Below are 23457 nucleotides of genomic sequence, written 5' to 3'. Positions count from 1 at the left end.
TAGAGGGATAGATAATAAGTAAAAAAGATTAAAAAAAACTTCAAACAAACAAAGGGTGGCAAAGATTGAAGCTGGATAGAAAAGCATGCCCAGAACCATAGCAATGAATGAAAAACAAGATGGCCGCGCCCATTGAGGACCACGTGGGTAAGTTCGCGCGATATTTCCCCCGCGAGCACACAAAAACACAGGCGAACTCGTAATAGCGCGCCGCACAGAATGCGAGATTGCCAATAGTGACCGGAAACGGAAATACGCAACGCGCAAAAGATGGTCTCGCCCATGTACGACCGCATGGGTAACTTCGCGGTCGGTGCGCTACAAGCGGCCCGCGAATACGCAAAAAAACCCGTGAACAAAAATCCGCTAATTTGCACGAATTCGCGAATTTTGCAGATCGCGAATTCGATTTCGCGCGAATTCACAGACCCCGAATTTGCAAATTTCGCTCATACTTAGCAAAGATCAAAACAGATTTCTATCAACTGGCACACTTCCCTAACGTCATAGGCTGTATAGATGGCACATCCCACTCTGCCCACCTGCAGCCACAGAACACATTTACAGGAACCGGAAGTCAACGCACTCAATCAATGTGCAGGTGATATGCAACACTGGCAACATCATAACAGACATTGTGGTCAAATTCCCAGGGAGCACCCACGACTCGTACATGAAATGAAATGAATTCGTACTTGTATAGCGCACTTATACCCTGAGGTGTCTTGGCGCTGTATGCATACCGCTGTGGAACCCTTCCTGGCTTTTCCCTGTGAAATGCCCACTCCTGGGCACCCCCAAGGTGAAGCTAGGCATCCCAGCACTGTTGGGGCCGTTGTGGAGATTAAGCAAGCTATTGCCCAGAGTTGCAGAGTAGGTCCCATGATTAGAATAGGCACCAAGGCAAGAATTATCAGGTCCGAAGAAATTGAGCCCAAGACCCGCCGAGGCGGGAATTGAACCCTGGTCTCGGGCCAGACCTCTGCATCAGGATCTGCCGCTCTAACCATTGAGCCACACTTCTCTACATCTTCCAGAACAGTCGGATATACACACGCCTTGTTGCTGGAGATTTCGGGGATGGATACCTGCTAGGTAAATAACTGTGACACACCCTGATAGTCAAAGCAGATGAATCAATCATGAGTATGTAACTAATGGCACTCTCTTTTCCACCTAGGCGATAGTGCTTATGCTCTGCGGTCCTTTGTTCTCACCCCCTACATGAATCCATCTACCAGGAGTAAGAGGCGTTACAATGTGGCACACAGAGCAACACGCAGCATTGTAGAACGCACATTTGGACTTCTAAAAAGCAGGTTCCGCTGCCTCCACAAGAGCGGAGGTGCAGAGCAGTACACTCCAATCATCTGCTGCAAAATAATTGCGACCTGGGCCATGCTGCACAATCTTGCCACCAAGGAAGGCACAGAGGTTGAGATCACACATCATGAGGACATTGATGATGGAACAGAACAGGCAGAGCCCTATGCAGCAGGAGCAGCGCCAGCAACAGATGGGAGACTGAGACGGGCAGAGATCACACGCAGCTATTTCTAAGTAAGTAAGGAGACACAGGCAGGCTTAGTATTTGAATTACGTAGTTTAATAGACACTACGGCAGTTTACTGATACCACACGATGGTAATACAATGTCTGTATTCCACACTGGGTGGTCACAGTTTACCTCCCCGTGACCTGTCCTGTGAGTTGAGGGAATCATCAATGTTTGCGCCCACGCACTCCAGTGCGGGATGCACAAGGCTGGGTGTCAACAGTTGCAGTGGTGCCTGGGTCAGCAGATTGGCGCCTGCTGCTCCTTCGAATGTCAGGAACAGGCGTGCTAGAGCCACTCCTGCTGTTGGAGTCTTCTGTGTCCCTGACACCTGTGTCCGCAGCAGTGGCTGCCTGGTGTGTGAGTAGTAGCTCCATGGCAGAGGTTACTCTCCCCATCCCCCTCGACAAATCCGTGCAGCAGTGCACAATGTCATCCTGCATGGCGACAGGGCGCCGACATAGCAGGGAGGTTGCTGTGGCAAGCCGGTTCATGGCTTTGGTCTGTGCCTCATGGGAACAGTCCAGCCTGAACTGCCAAGCCAGGTTCTCCCTGTAGCAGAAACAAGCATCCTAAGACCGGTTTCGGGGTTTCACCCCTCTTCAGCCAGCATAGCTTGATTCCAGTGGCACAGTGAGCCCAGGACACACGTCAGGGCAAACCTGGCACACTTAGGGTGAGAAAGCAAAAGATTCACAATTGATGGACGGAATGCAGAATAAATCAAAACTGGGGTGGCATGATGAGCAAAAGAATGATGGATTTAACACAGATCTCTTGACAGGGGGTGAATGTTTTGATTTGCTCTGCATTCCGTCCATCAATTGTGTGTCTTTTGTTTTCATCAGGAGCAGCAAAACCCTGGTGGGTAGCAACGTGCTATAAAGGAACTGAATAATATTAACTTTTAATGCGTGATCGATATCTATAGTTATTAGGTCTTGTTCTATTAATCGCTCAAGCGATAATAGGACGAGAGTATAGAGGCTCATCCAAGCTCTGAAACCATCGCGGATTACGTCGAGTGCATGTGCACATCCATGCGCTTTTTACCATTTGCTCCCCGAGCCGCCTGCCTCCGAGAGCTTCACTTTCAAAGGGATCCGCTCCCCCGCCCACTGCTTTACACTTTTCACGGCCGCCAGGCCTTGTCTTGCATTTCTCCTCCCCCCCTAATTATTCACCCCTGCTGTTGCTGCCCACGGCCTCCCCAATGACCTCCCGCCCGCCCCCCACAGCAATGCCAAGAGCTTGTTTTATTGCCGCATCACTTTTACAGCTGTGCGGCGCCAATGCCATGCCGACACTTTACAGCAGACTAAGACAAACAACTTACAACGTGTATCCCCTACAGCTGCGTGGCGCCAATGCTTGTTTTACTTATGTCCGTAACAAAAGCCATGCCGACACTTTACAGCAGACTCAGACAAACAACTCACAACGTGTATCCTCAACTCTTTGTTTTCAGTGGCCTAATATCTGAAATTAGTGCCCAATATATCACCTGTACCCTCAGATCTGTATGTCTCATCCTGCAATAAGGTCTTATACGGGTTTTGTCAAAACTGCTTCCGCGCGCACCCTCAGATCCGTATTTCTAATGATGTAATGTCTTGCAAGCCGTAGAAAAGCACGCGTGTAATAGAGCTCACGATAATTCAGGCGGAGTAAGCAAAACGTACACGTAGGCACGTTATGCAAATATCTTACATGATTTACTATTACTTTTTGAGAATGCGTTACCGGATATACAAGAACAGAGCGTCTTTCCAAGAGTATCTTAGTGCCCAGCCGGTGCCCATATACTTTCTTCACTGTGTGCGCCGACTGATGCATGTGAACATGAAGGCGCGTTTGAGCGATACAAGAACTACAGCTGGCCCCTGCATGAGCATGAGCTCCGTGTGGTGCATGCACGAGCTCCGCACATCTCTGCGTGAGCTCTTTACATCCATGCGCGACCTTTGTGGTGTTCATGTTTGAGCACCATGTATTCCCTGTATGAGGTCTTTGCGTGCATGTGGCCCAAGCATGAGCGCCGCACGGTCCCTGCATACGCTTTGTGCAGTCCCTGCATGAGCTCCGTGTGGTTCCTGCTGGTGTGTACAAGACCTGAGTGGATCGAGCGCATGTGCCACACATACTCAAGTGTAGCTGAGCGCACCTGCATTCCTGCTTGGATGACTTCCCTTGCGTATAATTTACGTGCACCAATGTCTCTTTCTGACCCCAAATATTTGAATTATCTCTTAGAAACATAGATGGGTGTCAACAAACTTTATTCGGTTTTACACAAACCATAAAAGTACATATACATATACATTAAAAACAATTTAAAACACATTAATTGTAAACGTATATCAGATAAAGTGCCAAAGTGTGAAAGTGCAATATCAACTTTACAGCGGGAGAAAAGTGACTAGTGCATTCATCTCATAGGGCCATTACATGTCCAGACAATTTCTTAACCTAACAGTCAATTTTAAAAATTCAGTGATATGGAGAATACTGTCATTATGCAAAAGCTGTAAGTACATTAGGGCCGGTCTGATCTGAGTGAAAATTAAGTTTTTTTTAAAAGAGAGACCAGATAGCGCCTGCGTGGGTATTCATAAAATCTACATACAAATATGAAATGCAGCATATCCTGTGGAGACTCTCCGTCGCAACCACAGGGAGCTGCCAATTTGTTAAAAACATCAGTTTTAGGTCTGATCAGCAGATGATGAAAAAGATTTAACCTGAACCTTGTTAACAGGAACTTTTCATGGGTGGTCAGTGTACCCATCAGATATGGCTCTGCAGTATCACATGTTTTCAGCATAACAAACTTTCTTACACTTTGTTTCTGGAGTTCAAGTTCTTCCCTCTGGGTCTTCCTGTCCAAAAGGAAGTCCTGTTTAATTACCTCCAGATCCCCCTTTACAATCTTGCTAGGTTGTTCGAATAGTTCCAAACGACCAAGCTTGACAAAGCAGGATTTCACATATTTTATCCAAGGGGACGCCATTGTCTTGTCCTGGGTCAAATAATCGCTCAAAATCAGGTGAGTCAGTGGAATATCCTGATTTAACCACAGTTTGAGCCAGCAGGTTAATGGGCGTAAGGAAAAAGTGTCACCTAAATATGGCATCCCTAGCTCTTCGTGTACCGAAAAGTTCGCAGTGCCTGCTGGAACACACAAAATGCGCTTCAGAAATAAGTTTTCAGCGATCTGCAACTGCCCACCGTCAGTGTACCCCCAAATTTCACTGCCATAAGTAGCGGTTGATACCGATTTCGCATTTTAAAGTTTAAGCATGGCACCGGTAGGTTTTTTGCCCAATTTCGACGTGAAATTGAAGATGGAGGCATTAACCCTGACCAGTTCCCCTTTATTTTTTGCCAGATGAGGACCCCAATTAAGCTTGGAATCAAAAAGGACCCCTAGGTATGAAAATGTCTTTGTTATAGGGATCACTACATCATCGAGTTTAAAAGAGAAGATCCTTTTTGGTTGTTGACCAACCTGCATGACGAATGACTTTGAGTTGTTGACCATAAGGTCTCTGTCCGTCATGAACAGTTTAAAAGCATTTAATAAAGCTTGAAGGCCCCTCTCGGTTCTGGTAATTAAAACCGCATCATCTGCGTATAAAAGTACAGGAATCCCCCGCCAACCAACTCTAGGGCAGTCGGCCTGTACATTCTGCAACATACTATCAAGGTCGTTAATGTAAAAATTAAAAAGAAAGGGGGCCAAGATACAACCTTGACGAACACCCTTTTTGTTGTCAAAAATTTCTGTTGTGCTCAGATCTTTGGAGTATCTCACATTAGCTCTAGTATTACTATGTAAGTCAGCCAGGAAATTGACAATTCCACTATCTACACCCTTCGCCCTCATGGACTGCCAAAGCCTTCCCCTGTTTACACAATCGAAGGCTGAGGACAAGTCCATGAAGGCGAGGTGAATGGTGCCCCTATGAGCCACAGTGTACTTGCTAAGTATAAAAAAAAGTTAAGACACTGCGTCACAGTTGATCGTCTACTGCAAAACCCGTACTGTATGATGGACATAATATTATTTTCCATCGTCCAATCAGAAAGTCTCTGCAGTAGGATTCTACCTATAATTTTGACCATGGAGTCTAATAATTAAATGGGCCTGTAACAGTTTGAGCTACTTTTTCCCCTTTCTTAAAGACCGGGACAATCGTGGAGACCCCCCAGGATTGTGGGCAACCATATTTCCTGCCGCATTAAAGACAGACTCCAAAATAGGTGCCCAGAAGCTTGGCTCAGATTTAAATAGATCTGGAGGAATCCCGTCGGGACCGGGAGCTTTCCCTGCTGTTAGAACCTCAATACCCTCTATGACCTCCACCCTAGAGAAGCTAGTCATCTTGACATTGTCACTCGGGGCGGGAATGATCCTTTCTTCCACCGAGCTACAGTACAATTGCTTGAAGTGAGATTCCCATTCCTCCTTTGGAATATAGCATTCCAGGCCATCACCCGGTACCTGGACCAGGAAAGGTTTCTTCATTAATGCCCAGAATCTAGAACTACACCTCAAAGTGGAAGGGTCCAGAATCTCTCTCCAAGCCTCCTCTCTAAGGCCTTCCTTGTGTTTAGTAATGATAGATTTATATTGCTTACGGCACAATTGAACTGTCTCCTTTATTCTTGGTTTAGCTGCTAGTGCCAACCTTAAATTTCTGGCTGCTTTAGAGCAATCTCGATTGAACCACTTGGGTCCCATAAATTCTGGCTTCTTTGCTGGGACTGACAATAACTTTGGCACTTTAACCGACAAACTTTGGTAGGCTTCAAGAACCTTCCTCGGTTGTGGGCCTTTTTGTGTGCAAACCAAAATTTCATCTGCACAGAGGGATTTAATATCTTTGTACAACAGATCTGGGGTAATTTTAGACCATTCGAGACGACGTCTCCCATCAGATGTACTTACCCTACCGGTAATGAGACTTGTATCTACATTAGCTATCCAGGGACCCCTCAGGTGAACAGTGAGTGGATTGTGATCACTGAATGACAAAGGAATCCACAAAGGATTGCATTGGCAAAGTTATTAGTACATAATCAATAAAAGTTCACCTGCCATGCCCCTTAAAGGATGGGATCTCAAAACGCTTTGTAGGGTCCATCAGTCCCATGGTCAATGATAGATCTAAGTCATTAAGTAGATCATTAAAAAGTTCCCCCTCTGTCGTATGTTCCAGATGCAAACCCTCTAAGCGCGGGCAATGCAAATCCGAAATACTTTTCAAAAGAACATCCCCACAAGGGTGAACATTAAAATCTCCCAATATCATGAGATTATGGATACAATCCCTCATAGAGTTTCTAATAAAAACATTCAGTACTGATAACTGACTGATAACTGAGCATGAATTGACAGCATTGTAAAAATTGACCAAACCGAGCATACAGTTTTCTCCCGTTAAAATTAGACCGATAATGCCAGAGTTACTAGTTATGGCTCTGCGAGTTTTACACGAAAGCGCAACAGAGATGAACGTCACCATTCCCCCCTTTGATCGTCCTCTACTTGTGGCTGTTGCAGGGACATAAAATGCTTTATAACCTTCCAGAAAATAGTTACATTCGACTGACCAGGTCTCCTGCAGACAGATAACCTGAAACTGCTTAATGTACCTAATCCAGTTACTGTCCTCCATTTTAGCACCCAACCCGGAAATATTCCAAGAAATTACATTGTTCCCATTCAGTTTTACCCGTGTGCTCTCCTCTTGTCCCATTTCATTCAGAGTCTCTGTTACTTGTCCATCAGATTCCTCATGTCAATCGCATGCCTCCAGGCCTGAGAGTGAAACAAATCTATTCTGCATTACAGCATTGAACCCATTCATGCCAAAGTTATCAACATTGTACCGATAAGCAACTTCAGAGGCCGGGGGCTGAGTAGGAATAAATGGACCAATTTTCCCACGGTGAGAAGGGGTTTGAATAAGGTGGGTATAGAAGTAACCAAGGGGGCGTACACACACACTATTTGCATTCTGAATTAAAGAGGCTGCTCTCAGTAAAACTGTAGCCACGTGTTGTGGATGTTTAAAGTTAACTACCACACAATCCCCACTAGATGTTTTTAGAGACGGGCCAATCCAGTTCACTCTTCGAGTTGACAAAATTTGATCAGAATATGCAATTGGAAAACCACATTTACTATTCAGCCATGTTACCGTTTTATTTTTTAATGAGGCATGAGATTCCTCAAATGGCTGAACCGAATGAAAATCAATGGGCGGCACATTTGTTAAAACAGCCACATAAGGGGCGCAGTCAGGGGGAAGATTGATATAGCGGCTTTTCTTTACTTGTAACAGGGTTGCCCTCAGGATTTAATGTAACCTGTTTTTCTTTTCCAGGGTTGCCCTCAGGATTTGATATAACCTGTTTTTCCTTACCGATTGTAGATGTAGAGCTAAGTGGTACGGATTCCATTACAACAATTTTCTGGTTGTTCTCCTGCTGACCAGAAATTCTACCAGTACCATGGCCATCTCTACTATGGCCCTTCTCCACAGCCTTAGGTTTTACCGCTGAGGTGGATAACAGGTGTGTTGATATCAGTGCACCTAGTCTATTTACTCCTAGGGCCACACTATCCAACTTAGCTGTCAGAGGTCTCATTAACTCTACAAACTTAGCCTCTAGTTTTTCTTCGAGTGTGCTAATCAGTAAGGCAAAATGCTCCAGATTAGTATTTATACCAGCTACATTATTACCTTCATGCGAGTCTTGTTCACCAACATGGGTATTTGGCACCTGTTTCACTATTTCTGCTCTTTTCTTCCCATACTTCCCCCCACGTTTAGTCAGTGGTTTTCTACATGATCTCACTGGTCTAGGGGAGGGGGAGGGGGAAGCCAAAGGCTGATCTTTTGCCTCAATAGATATGTTGGTAGTATTATCTTGTGATTCTGCATGAACTTGCGCTTCAACCGCTATAACAGACCCATTGTTTGATTCTGGTACATCAACTATAACTAGGTCAGGAACTAATGGTGTATCATCGATAGCCAACCGATCACTTCCGCGACCTAGTGAGGCCCTGCGCTCGCTATTAATCTGTGTAACCTTTTTAACCAGGTAATAATCCATAGTACCTAACCCAGTTGTGGTCCTGTCTGACTTTGCTTTGGACATCATCAATGGAAAGGATAATGCAACACACCCCAAAAGCACTTTAACGTTTACACAATAAAATAATATTAATATCTCACTTAGAGGTTCAAATTCCTGACAGAAAATCAAGGTCTGTGGCCCAGCCCGGCCTTCTCTGGCCTCTGAGGGCCTAAGAGGGCCCGCCCTTTGCCCGGGCTTAGCCCGGCACAGTCCCGCTCGCGTCCCGTGATGCGGGGGGAGCGTCTGCGTTTTAATAGCGCCACCGTGCGCGCTGTGGGCAGGAAGCAGGAAGTGCCCGCAAAGCTCCCTGGGAGCTGTAGTCTCCAGCCGCGAGATGGCGAGAAACAGCAGCGGCGAGACCTACAGTGTATGGCGCCCAGGGGCAGTTGTCCGGTTCAGCGGGCCGGCAGGTGAGTTCTCTGGCCACGGGTTAGCCTGTATGTCCCCCCATGGATGGGTGCCTTTTTAACATTATATCCCGGGCTCCATTTTTTCTAATGTCAAACAGTCCAGGCCGAGTAAACGTGAAAGTGAAATAATGAATAAACAGCGTGAAGCTCTAAGAAATCATTAGTAATATGTTGTATGAACAGATGGACACAGTACAGCAAGGGGAAATAGCCTTAAAAATGTACGACATCTTTCTATGATAAAATGCGTTATTTAGGCTCCTGCACGGCTTGGTTACACTTAAGGCCATCTGGAATAGGGGCGTGGCTATCAATGGTGCAGCAGGTGCAGTGGCACTGGGGCCCAGTGACCTCAGAGCCCAGGAACCCAGGTTATTGCTGCAATTTACTAGTAATCGAGGGGTGGGGGTATTTACCTTGTTTTTAATGCTTTTTGGAGGAAAAAAAGGATAACTCTCTCCCCTCCCCTCTTCCCTCTCCCCTCTCTCCTCAACCTCCCCCCTCCCACAATCTCTAGTGTTAAACAGGAAGCAGTGAAGAGGCGCCACCGGGCAAGAAGGCAGACTGAGCCATCCTTCTTGGTTAATGGTTTTAGCATTTCATGTGTTACCAGTAAACATGCCCGAGGCGCCAGCCGAGCACAAGGCACATGGAGACATCCTCCTACGTTGCCCGAAGCGCCAGCCGAGCACAAGCCACATGGAGACATCCTCCTACGTTGCCCGAAGCGCTAGCCGAGCACAAGCCACATGGAGACATCCTCCTAAGTTGTTTTTCCCCTCTAACCATAATCACGTTTATGCGTAACTCCAATAAAAGAGAACTTTAAGGGAAAGACAGTACTGTTCTTCACATAAGATCTTAAAGATTGTTTGCGCGGTCAATAATTGAAAGACATTATGGTGGCCTCATCTCCACATTTTTTACGATTAGCATTTACTTAATATTTAAAGCCGATCTCATAGTTCTTTTATATTTTAAAAACAACATTAATTGTTACTTACACATAACAGTGATTTTTAGAATTTTTTTTTACTTTTGTTACGGGTTTCAAACATTACACACTAAACTAGCTAATTGTCTCTCTCATTCTCTGTTTTCCCTATCTAATTCTGGCAATACTTACATAACTTTATTTATAAGTTTTAAAATTAAGGCAGATTCGACAGTCCGCTCCTACTAGCCCTTTTCAAGAATGATTTACAAAGAGTCACTGTTGCATTCTGTAGTATTTTCTTTCTGCCTTGTTCTGTCCCATTGCCTTTCCCTGTCTGGATCTGCTGCCTGGAATGTATGATGCGTGCCTGCATCTTACATCCTGGGTTCCAGATTCCAGGCCAACTGATTTTATGATACCTGTACCTGAACCTGTTATGATGTGCTGTGCTTCAACTCTGATTCATGCATTAAACTCTTCATGAAAAGCTACTTTAAGTTTCCTTGGATCTTTTTACTGGCGACGAGGTAAACCCTACTATTTCTGCCACCATCCTTGGAGCACAGGAGCAGAATTATTCATTTTGAAACTACGTACTAAGGAAGAAACCTGTAATACATATTCATCAGCCTTTTCTTCTTGACAGCACTGGTTAATGCTTCTACATCGAAACTACGAAAATTTACGAGCTACCAGTGTTTTCCTACCTATTTTTAAAACTTTTCGTTTTACCAACTGAAAACAGAAAACTACAAAGATTCTTCAAAAAGCATCGCTTCTACCGTTTTATTCAGCGCTCCTCCGGATGTTTCCTGCGCTTCTGCTCCGGCGATCCGGTGAAGTATAAAACTGCTTTTATTCAATTTCATGCCTTTTTCGACATTTCTCCATGCGCGAGGCTTTGCTTGCGCGAGACTTCCTCTGCAGACGCGCGCTGTGAGGCTTCTTCGTTACACGCGCTGCGTCATCATCACGCGCTGCGTGATCACGTGACGCGTTCTTCCTGCCTTCACGCTGCACGCCTCAGCGCCATCTTGGTTGCCATAACAACGGAATACACGGCAACGCATAAGAATCATTGTCGAGGCTTCCTAAACGTTTCTACTCGCCGGAAGGTAAAATAAAACTGTATATATACGCCGGATGGGAAAATAATAACAGATTTATCTTTATTATCGTTTTGATTTCAGTTTCAAGTACTTTTGCCGCATTTTCATTCAATTCAAAGGAAAGGATTTCTCTCTTCTCTTCGAACTGGTGACTGTACCACTTAAAGAACTATTGTTAAGCCCTATTTACGTTATTCGTTTTGTGTCTATTATTATTTGGTGAAAAATTTTTTTCATTAGTTAAAGATTGGAGGAAGTACCCTTACTTTCTCTAGCCACTATGCAATTTGACCCACCTTCAAAGTTTTTGCAAACCAAAGGAGATCCACCCATCCCCTGGACTAGGTGGAAAGAGGAATTCTTTACTTACCTTAAAGCCATGGATGGCGAAAGGATGTCAGCGGAAAGGAAAAAGAACATTTTCTTACATTGTCTTGGCTCAGAAGGACAACTTGTCTTTAGAACTTTACCTCCTGTGAGATCTAGTGGGGATTCTAATGTTTATGATGAGGCTGTACACAGAATAGAGGGAAGGTTTAAACCAGTAACCAGTGTAGCCTTAAACAGGTTCAAGTTTTATACCAGAGTACAAGATGAGAATGAGTGCTTTGATGATTTCTTAACTGCTTTACGTGCACTTTCTCTCCATTGCAATTTTGGTCTTATAACCGACGAAATGATTAGAGACCAAATAGTGGTGCATGTGAAAAGCAAAAAAGTACAGGAGCAGTTATGGATTTTAGGGGATCCTAGTTTAGAAACTGCCATTAGTACAGCTAAAGCATTAGAACAGTCCGACAAATGGATCAAATCTTTAGACAAAGCCTCTGTTCAATCTGCCCCGTCCACATCCACTGGTGAGGTTAGCACTGTGAATGTTAAAACTCAAAGTTCTAACAAATACGAGGGCAAAGGTAAACAATTTTATTGTTTTAGGTGTGGAAGTCCGGATCACATAGCTTCTTTTCCACAGTGTCCTGCTCTGAATAGACAATGTAATAAGTGTAATCGCACTGGACATTTTTCTAAATATTGTAAGACTTCGATTAAGCCAGTTAATGATTACAAGAAACCTTCCTATGCCACTCCCAGACGTGCTAATAGTAATGTGTCTTATGTTGCGGAGAGAGAGAGTGACGATCTGCTAGTCAGAGAGTCTGGTATTGTAATTTCCATACAATCTTCGTTCGACGTGACACTTGCAGATACTTTGCCTCCTCCTAAGAGTTCAGTGAACATACTAGGTAAAACTCTTGAACTTATGGTAGACTCCTGTTCACCGTGGACCATAATCACTCATGATTACTGTGTGGAGTCATTTGGTAACTTAATTGATGTGAATTCTTTGTGTGAACCTGATATCGATGCCTACAATTTTGATACTTCCAAGATCAGTTTTATTGGTTTTAAAGAAGTCCCCATTATTGTTAAAAATAATTCAGCTATCATCAAGATGTATGTAGCGTCCAAAGGTGTGAATGTTCTAGGTTGGCGGGACCAAGCTAAGTTGGGGATCTCGTTAAATCCTAGGTTAAAGGATCCTGTATGTGTTCTTGCTATAACTGATGGGGACTATGATCTAGCATCCATGTCTAAAGAGATATCTATCGCCTTTCCCAATGTCTTTTCCGAGAAACTTGGGAAATTGACTGGTTTTATGCATAAAATCAAAGTCAAACCTAATACTGTGCCTCTGAAGCAGAAGTTGAGGGGCGTTCCCATCAGTGTCAGAGAGGAACTCAGAGTCATGCTTGACAACATGGTTAAAGATGGTGTTATTGAAGAGGTAGAATCCTCCGAATGGGTTTCGCCTATTGTTTTGGCGATTAAACCCGACAAAACTATTAGGTTGTGTGTAGACCTGAGAGCGTTAAATAAATGTTTGGTTACAGATTGTCACCCGTTACCTAACATAAATGAAATGTTATGTATGCTTGATGGTGCCTGTGTGTTCTCCACTTTAGACCTTAGGTCTGCATACCACCAGATAGAGCTCACGGAAGACTCAAAACATTTCACCGCCTTCATCACTCCCCATGGTGTGTTTCAGTTTAGAAGAATGCCTTTCGGCTTAGCGTCAGCCGCTTCTGTTTTCCAGAGGGCAATGTATCACATTTTCAGGGATCTGAATGTCTACGTCAAATGCTTTCAAGATGATATTCTTGTCTTTTCTAAAAATATCTCTGAGCATGATGGTCACCTTAGGGAGGTTTGTTCCAGGTTGGAGAAGTTTGGTTTGACCATCAAAGCTAGTAAGTGCAAGTTTTTTTGTAAGACAGTAGACTATTTGGGCCATTCGCTTTCAGGGGATGGAGTTGTACCAAAAAAAAACCTTGTGGATGCTATTGTTAAGGCTCCTTCCCCAGACAACAAGGAAAAGTTACTTTCTTTTGCAGGACTTTGCGAGTATTATAGCAAATTTATCAAAAATTTTGCGAACAAAATGGAACCTCTCAGAGAACTTACTAGGAGTTCAGCTAAATTCATTTGGTCAGAGAAACAGGAACAAGCTTTTAAACAAATCAAAGAGGAAATTGTTAATGCTCCTACTTTAAAGTCCTTTTGTGTCAATAAAAAGTGCATTATTACTGTTGACGCCAGCCTTTATGGCATTGGTAGTGTGTTAAGTCAGTCATCAGGTAAGGATGAGTGGTGTGTTGCCTTCTCCTCGAGGACTTTGTCTCCCACGGAGAGAAGGTACTCCGTAATTGAAAAGGAACTTCTGGCCTGCATTTGGGCTGTTGAGCACTTCAGGAATTATGTTTGGGGAAATCGTTTTGTACTACGTACCGACCATAAACCCTTAGTTGGGATTTTATCTCCTGGAGGTGGATGGAACTCCACTGCGCGTATAGCTCGTTTGTCCTCACGCCTTCAAGAGTATGATTTCGAAATTGTGTATGTTCCTGGTAAATGTAATGTGACTGCTGATTTTCTTTCAAGGTTTCCTTGTGAGGAGTCTCCAAAGATGGATATTGACCTCGATGTGGTTGCCTCTGTTGGAGATTGTGTTTCCAAGGAGTTTATTTCATTGTCGGAAGATGAATGGTTTCTTGAACTTGGCAAGGATGTGGTTTGCCAACATCTGTTTGATTTTGTCAGGAATGGTTGGCCACCCCATAAGGGTATTTCTCCAGATATAGCTCCTTTTTGCCAGGTTTCTTCGGAAATTGAAGTGTTTTCTGGTTTACTCTTCAAGTCTGGTAAATTAATTCCACCTCAATCCTTACAAGAGAAGATTCTTCTTCTCGCTCACCAGAGTCACATCGGCATGTCATCGATGAAACGTCTAATTAGGGAGAGCTTTTGGTGGCCGGGAGTGGACAAAATGGTGGATAGGCTGGTGAGAGACTGTTCGCATTGCGTTAACAGTGATAAGATGCTTCATGTGACCTCTGCTCCTCTCAAGCCTGTGTCTTGGCCCACCTTTCCCTGGCAGAAAGTGGGTTTTGATATATCTGGTCCATTTAAACAGTTGCCTTTTAATGCTCGGTATGCTTTAGTTCTGGTGGACTACCACTCCAAGTGGCCCGAAGTCAAGTTTGTCAGTTCTGTTTCTTCTCAATCGGTCATTCTTTTCCTTAAGGAAGTCTTTGCCAGGGAAGGATTTCCTGAAACCTGTGTCACCGATAATGGTGTTCAACTTGTGTCAGATGATTTTGAGAAATTCCTCAGTGCTTGTGGTATCAAACATTACACCACCTCTCTCTATGAGCCTAGGGAAAACGGCCAAGTTGAACGCTTTAACCGTGTTCTTAAGGATTGTTTGAATGTTGTGCAGTCTTCGGATGATAACTGGGTGGATGTTGTGAGGAAAAGATTGTGGACATATCGTATCACCCCCCACTCTGTTACCGGTGTTAGTCCCTTCAAGCTCCTTAAGGGTAGGGAGCCTCCTTCTGATATATGTCCCTGGTGGATTAAAAAACTTGATGTAAAACTTGATGTAAATAACTCTGTTTGTGACCTTGCTGCTGTGGCCAAACGGGTTGAAAACAAACAACTACAAATGAAAACCTTGTTTGATTCCAAAATGAAAGCTAAAGATAATGACTTTGTGGTGGGGGATTGGGTACGAATTAGAAAGCCTGGCTTTCTCGTCAAGGGTCTTTCTAAGTTTTACCCTCCTATCAAAATAGTTAAAGTCTTTAAAAATAGCGTTGCCACGCAAGACGGTAGGGTATGGAACGTCCGCAGAGTAGCTAAGTTTTGCAATCCTGAAAATGTACGTTTCTCTCCTTCCTCCACTCAGGGTATTTGCCTGAGGAGACCTGATGTTTTTCCTCTTTTACCCTCTCCCAGTTCTGTTCATCTAGATTCCTCAGTTGCCTCTAGAGTTAAAGTTTCCAATAGGCAAAAGTGTGTTCCCAGCAGATATCTGGATTAATGTTTTTTTTTAGGGGTAAGATGTGTTGCATTCTGTAGTATTTTCTTTCTGCCTTGTTCTGTCCCATTGCCTTTCCCTGTCTGGATCTGCTGCCTGGAATGTATGATGCGTGCCTGCATCTTACATCCTGGGTTCCAGATTCCAGGCCAACTGATTTTATGATACCTGTACCTGAACCTGTTATGATGTGCTGTGCTTCAACTCTGATTCATGCATTAAACTCTTCATGAAAAGCTACTTTAAGTTTCCTTGGATCTTTTTAGTCACACTATCAAAAAAGCTTCTTTGGAGCGCCTATTTACAGTGTATTAATGCGTCCTGCAGTGTGTGATATTTTCTTTTTTAAGAATCAAATCCCAAACATGTGCTTTCATGGTATTAGGGAACCAAAACATAGGAAATACTTACGCCTGTCCTGGTTTTTAGAAAGGTGCAAATAAAAAAAGGTTGAGAGTTTTTTTAAAGGCATTTTGAAAAGTGGAAAATAACTCTTCCCCCCTCCCATCTTCCCTCTCTCCTCAACATCCCCTCCTCCCTCTCTTCTCACTCTCCCCTCACTCTCTCCCCTTTATCCCCTCTCCTCTCTCTCTCCCCTCCCTCTACACCCTCACACTCTTCCCTCATTCCTCATCTCTCCCCTCTCTCCTCACTCCCATCTCCTACCACTCTCCTCACTCTCACCTCACTCTCACCTCTCTATACTCACTCTCCCCCTTTCTCCACTCTCCTCTCTCTCTACTCTCCTCCCTCTATCCTCTCCCCCTCTCTCATCACTCTCCCCTCTCTCTCCTCACTCTCCCCCTTTCTCCCCTCCCTCTACCTTCTCCTCAGACCCCCCTCTTCTCAGTCTACCCTCTCCCCACTCTCCCCTGTCCTCACCCTCCCCTGTCCTCACTCTCCCCTTTCCTCACTATCTATTTGAATAACCTGCACTAAGTCCTTTAAAACGAACGCACATTTGTCAGACCATTCCTAGCAGCCATTTCCAAACATTATTTTTAAAAAGTCACACTATTCCAAGAGCTACTTTTGCGACCTTCCTCCGAGTTAATTAATACGTCCTGTAGCGGATGATACTTTCTTTTTTACAATCAAGATCAAATACAAAACGTGTACTGCTGGCATTTCATGTTGCTGAGTTCGATAATAGTATAGTGACAAGACCTACAGAATTTTTCCGGTTTGGGCTGTTTTTTTTAACTTCTGGCCGACCTACTTCAATGGAATATTTGCTCCAGTAACACACACACCACCCCACACACAACACCCCACACACACACACCAACACAACAACCACACACACAACACCACACACAACACACACACAACTACAACCACACACAACAACACACAACAATAACAACACACACGACAACGACACACACAACAATCTATCTATCTATCAATCGCCCTTACTCTATCTATCTATCACCGTCACTCTATCACCGTCACTCTATCTATCGCCCTCACCCTATCTATCTATTGCCCTCACTCTATCTATCTATCTATCGCCCTCACTCAATCTATCGCCCTCACTCTATATATCGCAAAAGAACAGCATCACTCACCACTACCACAGCATCACTCAGCGCAACCCCAGCATCACTCAGCACCACCACAGCATCACTCAGCGCCACCACAACATCACTCCGCGCCATCACAGCATCAATCTGTGCAACCATTCAACAACAACTGGTTCAAATATGTTCTCTCAATGTTTCAAGCTTTATTACAAATGTCAGAAAAAGATGTTAATATTTCACTTCTGTTCTTGGATTTTCGTCACAATAAAATACACTGAGCATAATCTTCACAAAAGTTATTTACAAAAGTTTAAGCTATTGCCATTATAAATTGCAATCACTTTTATTTAAGTAATAATTATTTAAAATAATTAAAAGCCATTGTTATTTGTAATATCAATTCATCTAAGTCATGTAAATACAAAACATGTTGCATTACAAATGCTATAGGTGTCACATTTGCGAAAGTTATAACTATTGGCATTGTAAATGACAAAGCTATTAATTTTGCTATTTTCAAAACCAACACATACATAAAAAAATTGTCATTTACAAGACCAATAGCTCAAACTTTCATAATGCGAGACCTATTGCATTGCAAATGCTTGTTTTTCTATTGTTGTCTTTTATGTCAGGTAAACTATTGAAGGTTACCATAGTTCCGCTGGTGGGGCGTGAACAAAACATTAAACTGTAGGAAACTTACTAATTAGGATTTTTCTAAATGGAAAGCAAAGGCTCGAGCCTGTGCCCCAGGCGGGAGAGTCATAAACTTCACTTGGGCACACACCCAGATGACAAAATATGTTATGAGAAGTTGCTCAACACACCCTGGCTGCTGCACTTTGTAGGCTTTCTCACTGTGCATTGCTAAATAGAGAGGAATGTGGGTGCTTTTGTGCTTATGGCACAACTAAGAAGACGTCAAGGGGCACAGGGAGTGTGTCCTCAGCTCTCGCCTGTCCACATCACTTCAGGGCTCAGAGGCACCATTTGCTCTGCAGTATCAAGAGCCTTCAGAAGCCAATTTTGATGATTTTCCCTGGAGAGGAGTTAATTCTAGTCTGCCAGACTCCAGAGAGCCTGTGTCAGAGAAGATAGAAAGACAGCTCTTGTGGGGAGCAGAGAGTGCTGACTCTACATCGAACAGCATCCTCCCTGGTGGACTTCAGGAAGAAACTCAAGACCTGGCTTTTCGACAGAGACGTCTCACTCACAGCGCCCAGATAACCCTAGAGGTGCCAGTGCTGCACTATACAAATGCTGATTGAGTGATTGTCGCTTCAGACTCACCATCCATTGGTCCCTCGCAAGTCAACAAGGGAGCGTGACGTATCCACGAGCTGCCATTGTAGGAAGGGAGTAGGAGACAGACCCTCAGAGGACTTTGTGGCCGTGACCCAGATCGCCGCTGTGATGGATCCTGGTAGGTCGCCAGAGTAAAGTTGAGAAATTGGGAAATATGAGGGAGTTTGTGAATGAGTTGCAGGTAGACGGGGTTCATGAAGTAGTGTATTTGGTGTATTATTTGAAACAAATTAACAAAATGTAATTTTTAAGATGTGAGGTCTAAATGCAGCATAACAATTGCTTTCCTTCATCTTTGATGTGCTGTGCGAGACGGAGGAAGAGTAGTTGGTGTAAACAAGCACTTAACAGGTTTAGAGAGACACATGTCTGCCCTGTGAGTGCATAGGAGACAAAGGGAAGCAAGCACAGGCACTGGCAAAACCATCCCCCAGACCCTGAACCCACTAAACATGCAAAAGGTCTGTGGGCAAGATGTACAAATGTCCTGTTTAAAACACTCCACTGTTCCTGGGAAAGAAAGGAAGTAGTAGAATGGGTAGAGGAACAGGATAGAGGCAGAGTTTGAAGTGGGCGGGATCAGAGGAGCATGACACTCCAGACTTTAATTTATAAGAACCTGTTCCCCAACTTTTTGTAAAAAGACAATAGTCCCAGGTCGCTTAATTCTGATGAATCCAATGGTTCAGCCGAAGAGTCATCCTGCGAGTCTCCTGTGCTGTGAAACTGAAGCCGGGCAGACAGCTAAACCAGCCTTCCTGCCAGGGTGTCTGCTTGTCTGAAAGAAATTTTAATGTGCGCTGTGACTTAATCTGCAAATGTAAAGGCTAATCTGCAAATTTAAAGAATATTTTGAAGCTGGTACTGGCTTTAACTGACTGAATCAATCTGAACTTTGTGATGACAAAGATTTATACTTTTTGAGTGGTGGTGATCTTTGCACTGATCACAGGAGACGTGTTTGGGAATTGGCATTCATTAATTTGGCTATCTCTGAACAGCTGCACACAGATAGAACGCCGTATTCAATGAGGGTTACCATATGTCTGTGGTTGATTGTTAATGTGGACTATGCTACGTGTAAATCCAAAGCCATTTCTACAGTAATATGTGGTACATTGAAACTGGGATGGTGTCAGGAGTGATGTCATAGAACATGTCATGAGTGGTGTCATATGTGAGGTCATAAGCAGTGCATGGTTGGGGTGCAAGTTATAGTTAGCGATGTTAACTATAACTGGTGAATTTATGTTACTTTCAAAACTTTAATGTTCAGACCGACAAATTCATTTTACTTTAACCTTTGTTTTTTTCAGTGAATTTTGAAGTTGTATTAAAAGAATAAAAACAGATCCTTCTATCACACCTTACATTATCTTAAACCTTTGATTTTTTCCAGTGAATTACTACTTTTTTTTTTAAATTAAAGCAATAATTAATAACCAAACGTAAATGCAACCCCGGCTGTGCACGGCCTCTCATTTCAGAACTATCTCTCTCATGATGGGAGTGAGTAGAAGGGTGCAGAGAGGGAATGGCCTCTCCTTTCATACCTCAGTCTCAGCTAATGGGTGCATGTAGTAAGGTGTAGCAAGGTACTAGGGGGCATTATAGCAAGACCCTCGTTACAATCATCGCCGTTTTAGCGGCAGGAAACTGCTGCTAAAACTTCGATAATGGGCTTGCTAATATGCGTTATAGAATTCCAATTGAAGCCCAGGTTAGATGTGCAGGACATCTAACCTGGGCTTCTATCGGAATTCTATAATGCATATTAGCAAGCCCATTATCGTTGTTTTAGCGGCAGTTTCCTGCTGCTAAAACGCCACTCATTTTTACGAGCTTCTTGCTAATATGCTCCTAGGTCTCTTTTCGGATGATGGGTGTGCATAGTTGGGTGTGCGGAGGGACTGACTGTTCTGATGAGACCTCTCCATGTAATGATGGGGAGTGCCTAGTAAGAACGGACTGGGCTCCCCTTTAAGACCTCTCTCTCAGACGATGCACAGGCGTAGAAGGGTGTGGGGAGGGACTAACCTCTACTTCCAGACATCTCAAACAGATGACAGGTGTGCACAGTAGGGTGTGTGGATGCGTATTAACTCTGCTCACAACTCTTTTCAACCAATGACAACAAATAGTAGAGTCTGATAACACCTACCCCATTAAGATTCCTTCCTACAGTAAGAAGTATGCAGAGCAGACTGTATTCAGATATCACCTACTCTTCACGATTCCGCTAGAGTCTCCCAAAATTGTAACTTTAAAAAAAAGAATTAACCTTCTATTCATCACATTACTTATCTCTTACACACTTTCTCTCATAAACAAGGACCACAATCCCAATATGCCTTCCTACTAATGGAGTGCATTGAGAACTCATCTACTTCTTTTTACTATTCACGATCCTGCGAGTGTACCGTGATATCGTAGAAATTAGTCAAAAACGATATACATGAAGATGACAGCTTGGTAGGACGCGAATCTCCGTCACTCCGGCCTTGCCGACACGAAGCTTTGTATTAGTCCCATCTCCTGGCCCTCAGATTGCGGGACACAGTGCGGACCGGACTTGTGCCTCCTGCGGTACCAGCGGTGAGGAAATTACAGACTAAATTGGCGCCCCCGGACGGAGGCGCGCCAAAGCAGCGACAGAGCTGGGGAGAACGCAGCGGAGGCACTGCCAGTGAACCTTAGGAGGCCTGCCCGACAACAGTGTGGGCACCGTGTGATTGTGCCGTGAATTCAGCAGCAGGCGATAACCCGGATCGGAGGCTAGTCCGAGGGCAGCGGGAGGTGAACGGCACGGCACGGACAGCGGAGGGGTCAGCTCGCCCCCGCCATCTTACATCTCCATGAGACTCATCCGGGTGCACTGGAAGCTGCCACGCCTAGAGCCTTGCAACACCACTGGTGGCCCTGTGTGAGCACTAGACCCGGTGCCCCACTCTGCTTGAACTGTGGCCTGCGGACACTGTTTGAACTCTGACCTGCCACGGACTGGGGCGGTAGGGTCCATCCATTGGGAGACCGGCCCTCCGCCAGCCATCTTATTTTCTCTTCCGGCCGGGTCACAGCATTGTAGACGGGGCATCCGGAGGCCTGGGGTTTCTTAGCTGCGGAGCCTAGCCGGGGAACTGCCCCATCAGACTCTCCCTGTGGATGCATGACTCGGTGCCGGACAACGCCGTGATCCGCCTGCAGAGCACAACTCCATCCCCCAGACTCCCGGTGAGTGCAGCCTTCCCTTCCCAGCGCACCTGCTTACATCCACTTGGCACCACTACACCTCGGCAATGGCCAACATGGAGGATTGTGGTCTCGGAGCGACAACGCTGCCACACTTTGCCCCCTTTCCCTTTGCGGGGCTCCACTATGGTTCAGGGATAAGGTCTGAGAGCAGTGTATGCCCCTTCTTCGGACTTGCCCTCTGATTGCTAAGGGCTGGGAGCAGCTCTGCTCGCTACGACCGGCCCAGGGCCCACCCGGCTTGCACGATCGTTGGCGCCTCTGCCTTTTGCCCAGAGCGGCCCAGGCCTCCTTTCTGCCACGTGGGCGCTGGAACGCACAGGATACACCCTGGAAACATAATGCCCAGCTGGTCGCAACTGGTGAGTCTGGAGGTACACCCACTGCATCCCGCTGATCACCGGTGCCGCTTCGACGGCTGACCACCCTCTCACAACTCTGTTGGCATCCTGGCGGCCCTCTTGCAGCCCTTTCCAACGTCCCAGGCGTAGCAACATGGCGTCAGTATGGGTGAGGAGGGAGAAGACCCTTAAGGAAATGCTATTGAAGCAGACGTCAGCCCGGATTCAGCAACCACAACACCCCGGGACACGGGGCTCCCAGAGCAACTAGAAGGGGCAGATGGGCCTGCTATGAAGGCCTTCATGATGGAGCTCTTCTCAGCGAATAAAGAAGGCATAATAGATCTGAGGAGGCAGCTCCTGGCCGACCCCAATTAAGTCTGGCCCGACGTGGATCATGAACTGCGTCGCAAAGAAGACCTACACCAGCTCCAACAAGAGATGCTCCGGCTGTGGGACCAAAACTTAGATCTCCAGACCCAGGCGGAGGATTTGGAGAACCGCTCATGAAGGAACAATATCCTCATCCGAGAGATTTCATGGCGAGCAGAGGGAGATGACCTCCGAGCCTACGTCCTGGCCCTCTTCCAGCAGATCCTGGGTAATGATGGCCCGCAGGAGATACAGATGGACAAGGTGCACCGTGTGGGCCTTCCCAGGGGTGAGAAGGCCCCCCATCCGGACGTGCTCGTATGTGGGCATGATTTTCAGCTTAAGGAGCAGATCCTCCGCAGGGTGCGAGCGGCCCAGCCGATCCAATTCCACGAGGCACTCCCCAGCCATCTTTCAAGATCTCACTGCATCTACGCTTGCCAAACGGATGAGTGGTCACCTCTCATCTCCAGGATAAAGGCATCCATTATACGTGGGGCCATCCAATCAGCCCCCTATTTAAGCACCATGGAAAACTGCGCCAGATCCGCTCCTTTACTGTGGCTCTTGATCTACTGGGACTGGACATTTCGGCAGACGCTGGACGGAGGGAGAGCCCCAGGGACCGCTCCACACGTAGAATATCACAATGGCACACAGTTGGGAAAATGAAGGCCTCTGCGGAACTTGACCCAGAGAAGATGGGGAAGGAACGGGAGGCAGGGATCTCCTCTCTCTCACAACCCCCTGACCGCCCGTGTTCCCCCTGAGCATCCCAAGCATGCACAGGGGGATGGCCACCTTGGAGTGAGGTCAGAGGGGCTCCTGGGACGACTACTATCTTGTGCTCAGTGCCATGCCCTCTACGGTTCTTGGTTTTCAAAGTACTCAGCTCAACAGCCTGCCGCCAGGGACCCGGCCTTCTCTGACATTGACCGACAGCCAAACCTATGTCTAATGTCCCCCTATTGGACTGTGTTATTTTGGACTATTTTTCAAAGCCTAATTGTTAGGTTTTCCCCCATTTTTTCTTCCTGCGCAGGCACTTGTTGGGCTGCTGTCCTACGAATTGAGATGGCTCATTTTTGGTTGACGTTGGGGTCTTTTCTTATCT

General features: G+C 45.4%; 1 protein-coding gene across 1 annotated transcript in view; it reads left to right on the top strand.

The window, feature by feature from the left end:
* Positions 1-17958: 17958 nt before the first annotated feature.
* LOC144817691 (long-chain-fatty-acid--CoA ligase ACSBG2-like) overlaps positions 17959-23457 on the top strand; it is a 432359-nt gene continuing 426860 nt past the window's right edge. Inside the window, exon 1 of the mRNA XM_078674438.1 lies at positions 17959-18499. Coding sequence (XP_078530564.1) covers positions 18490-18499 — 10 coding nt within the window. The 5' untranslated portion in view covers positions 17959-18489. The remainder of the gene's footprint in view (positions 18500-23457) is intronic.

Source organism: Lissotriton helveticus, chromosome 2_1 (genome assembly GCF_964261635.1).
Source record: "Lissotriton helveticus chromosome 2_1, aLisHel1.1, whole genome shotgun sequence".
In the NCBI taxonomy this organism is placed as follows: domain Eukaryota; kingdom Metazoa; phylum Chordata; class Amphibia; order Caudata; family Salamandridae; genus Lissotriton; species Lissotriton helveticus.
The sequence above is the reverse complement of the archived record's forward strand: the minus strand, read 5'-3'. Positions and strand labels throughout refer to the sequence as shown.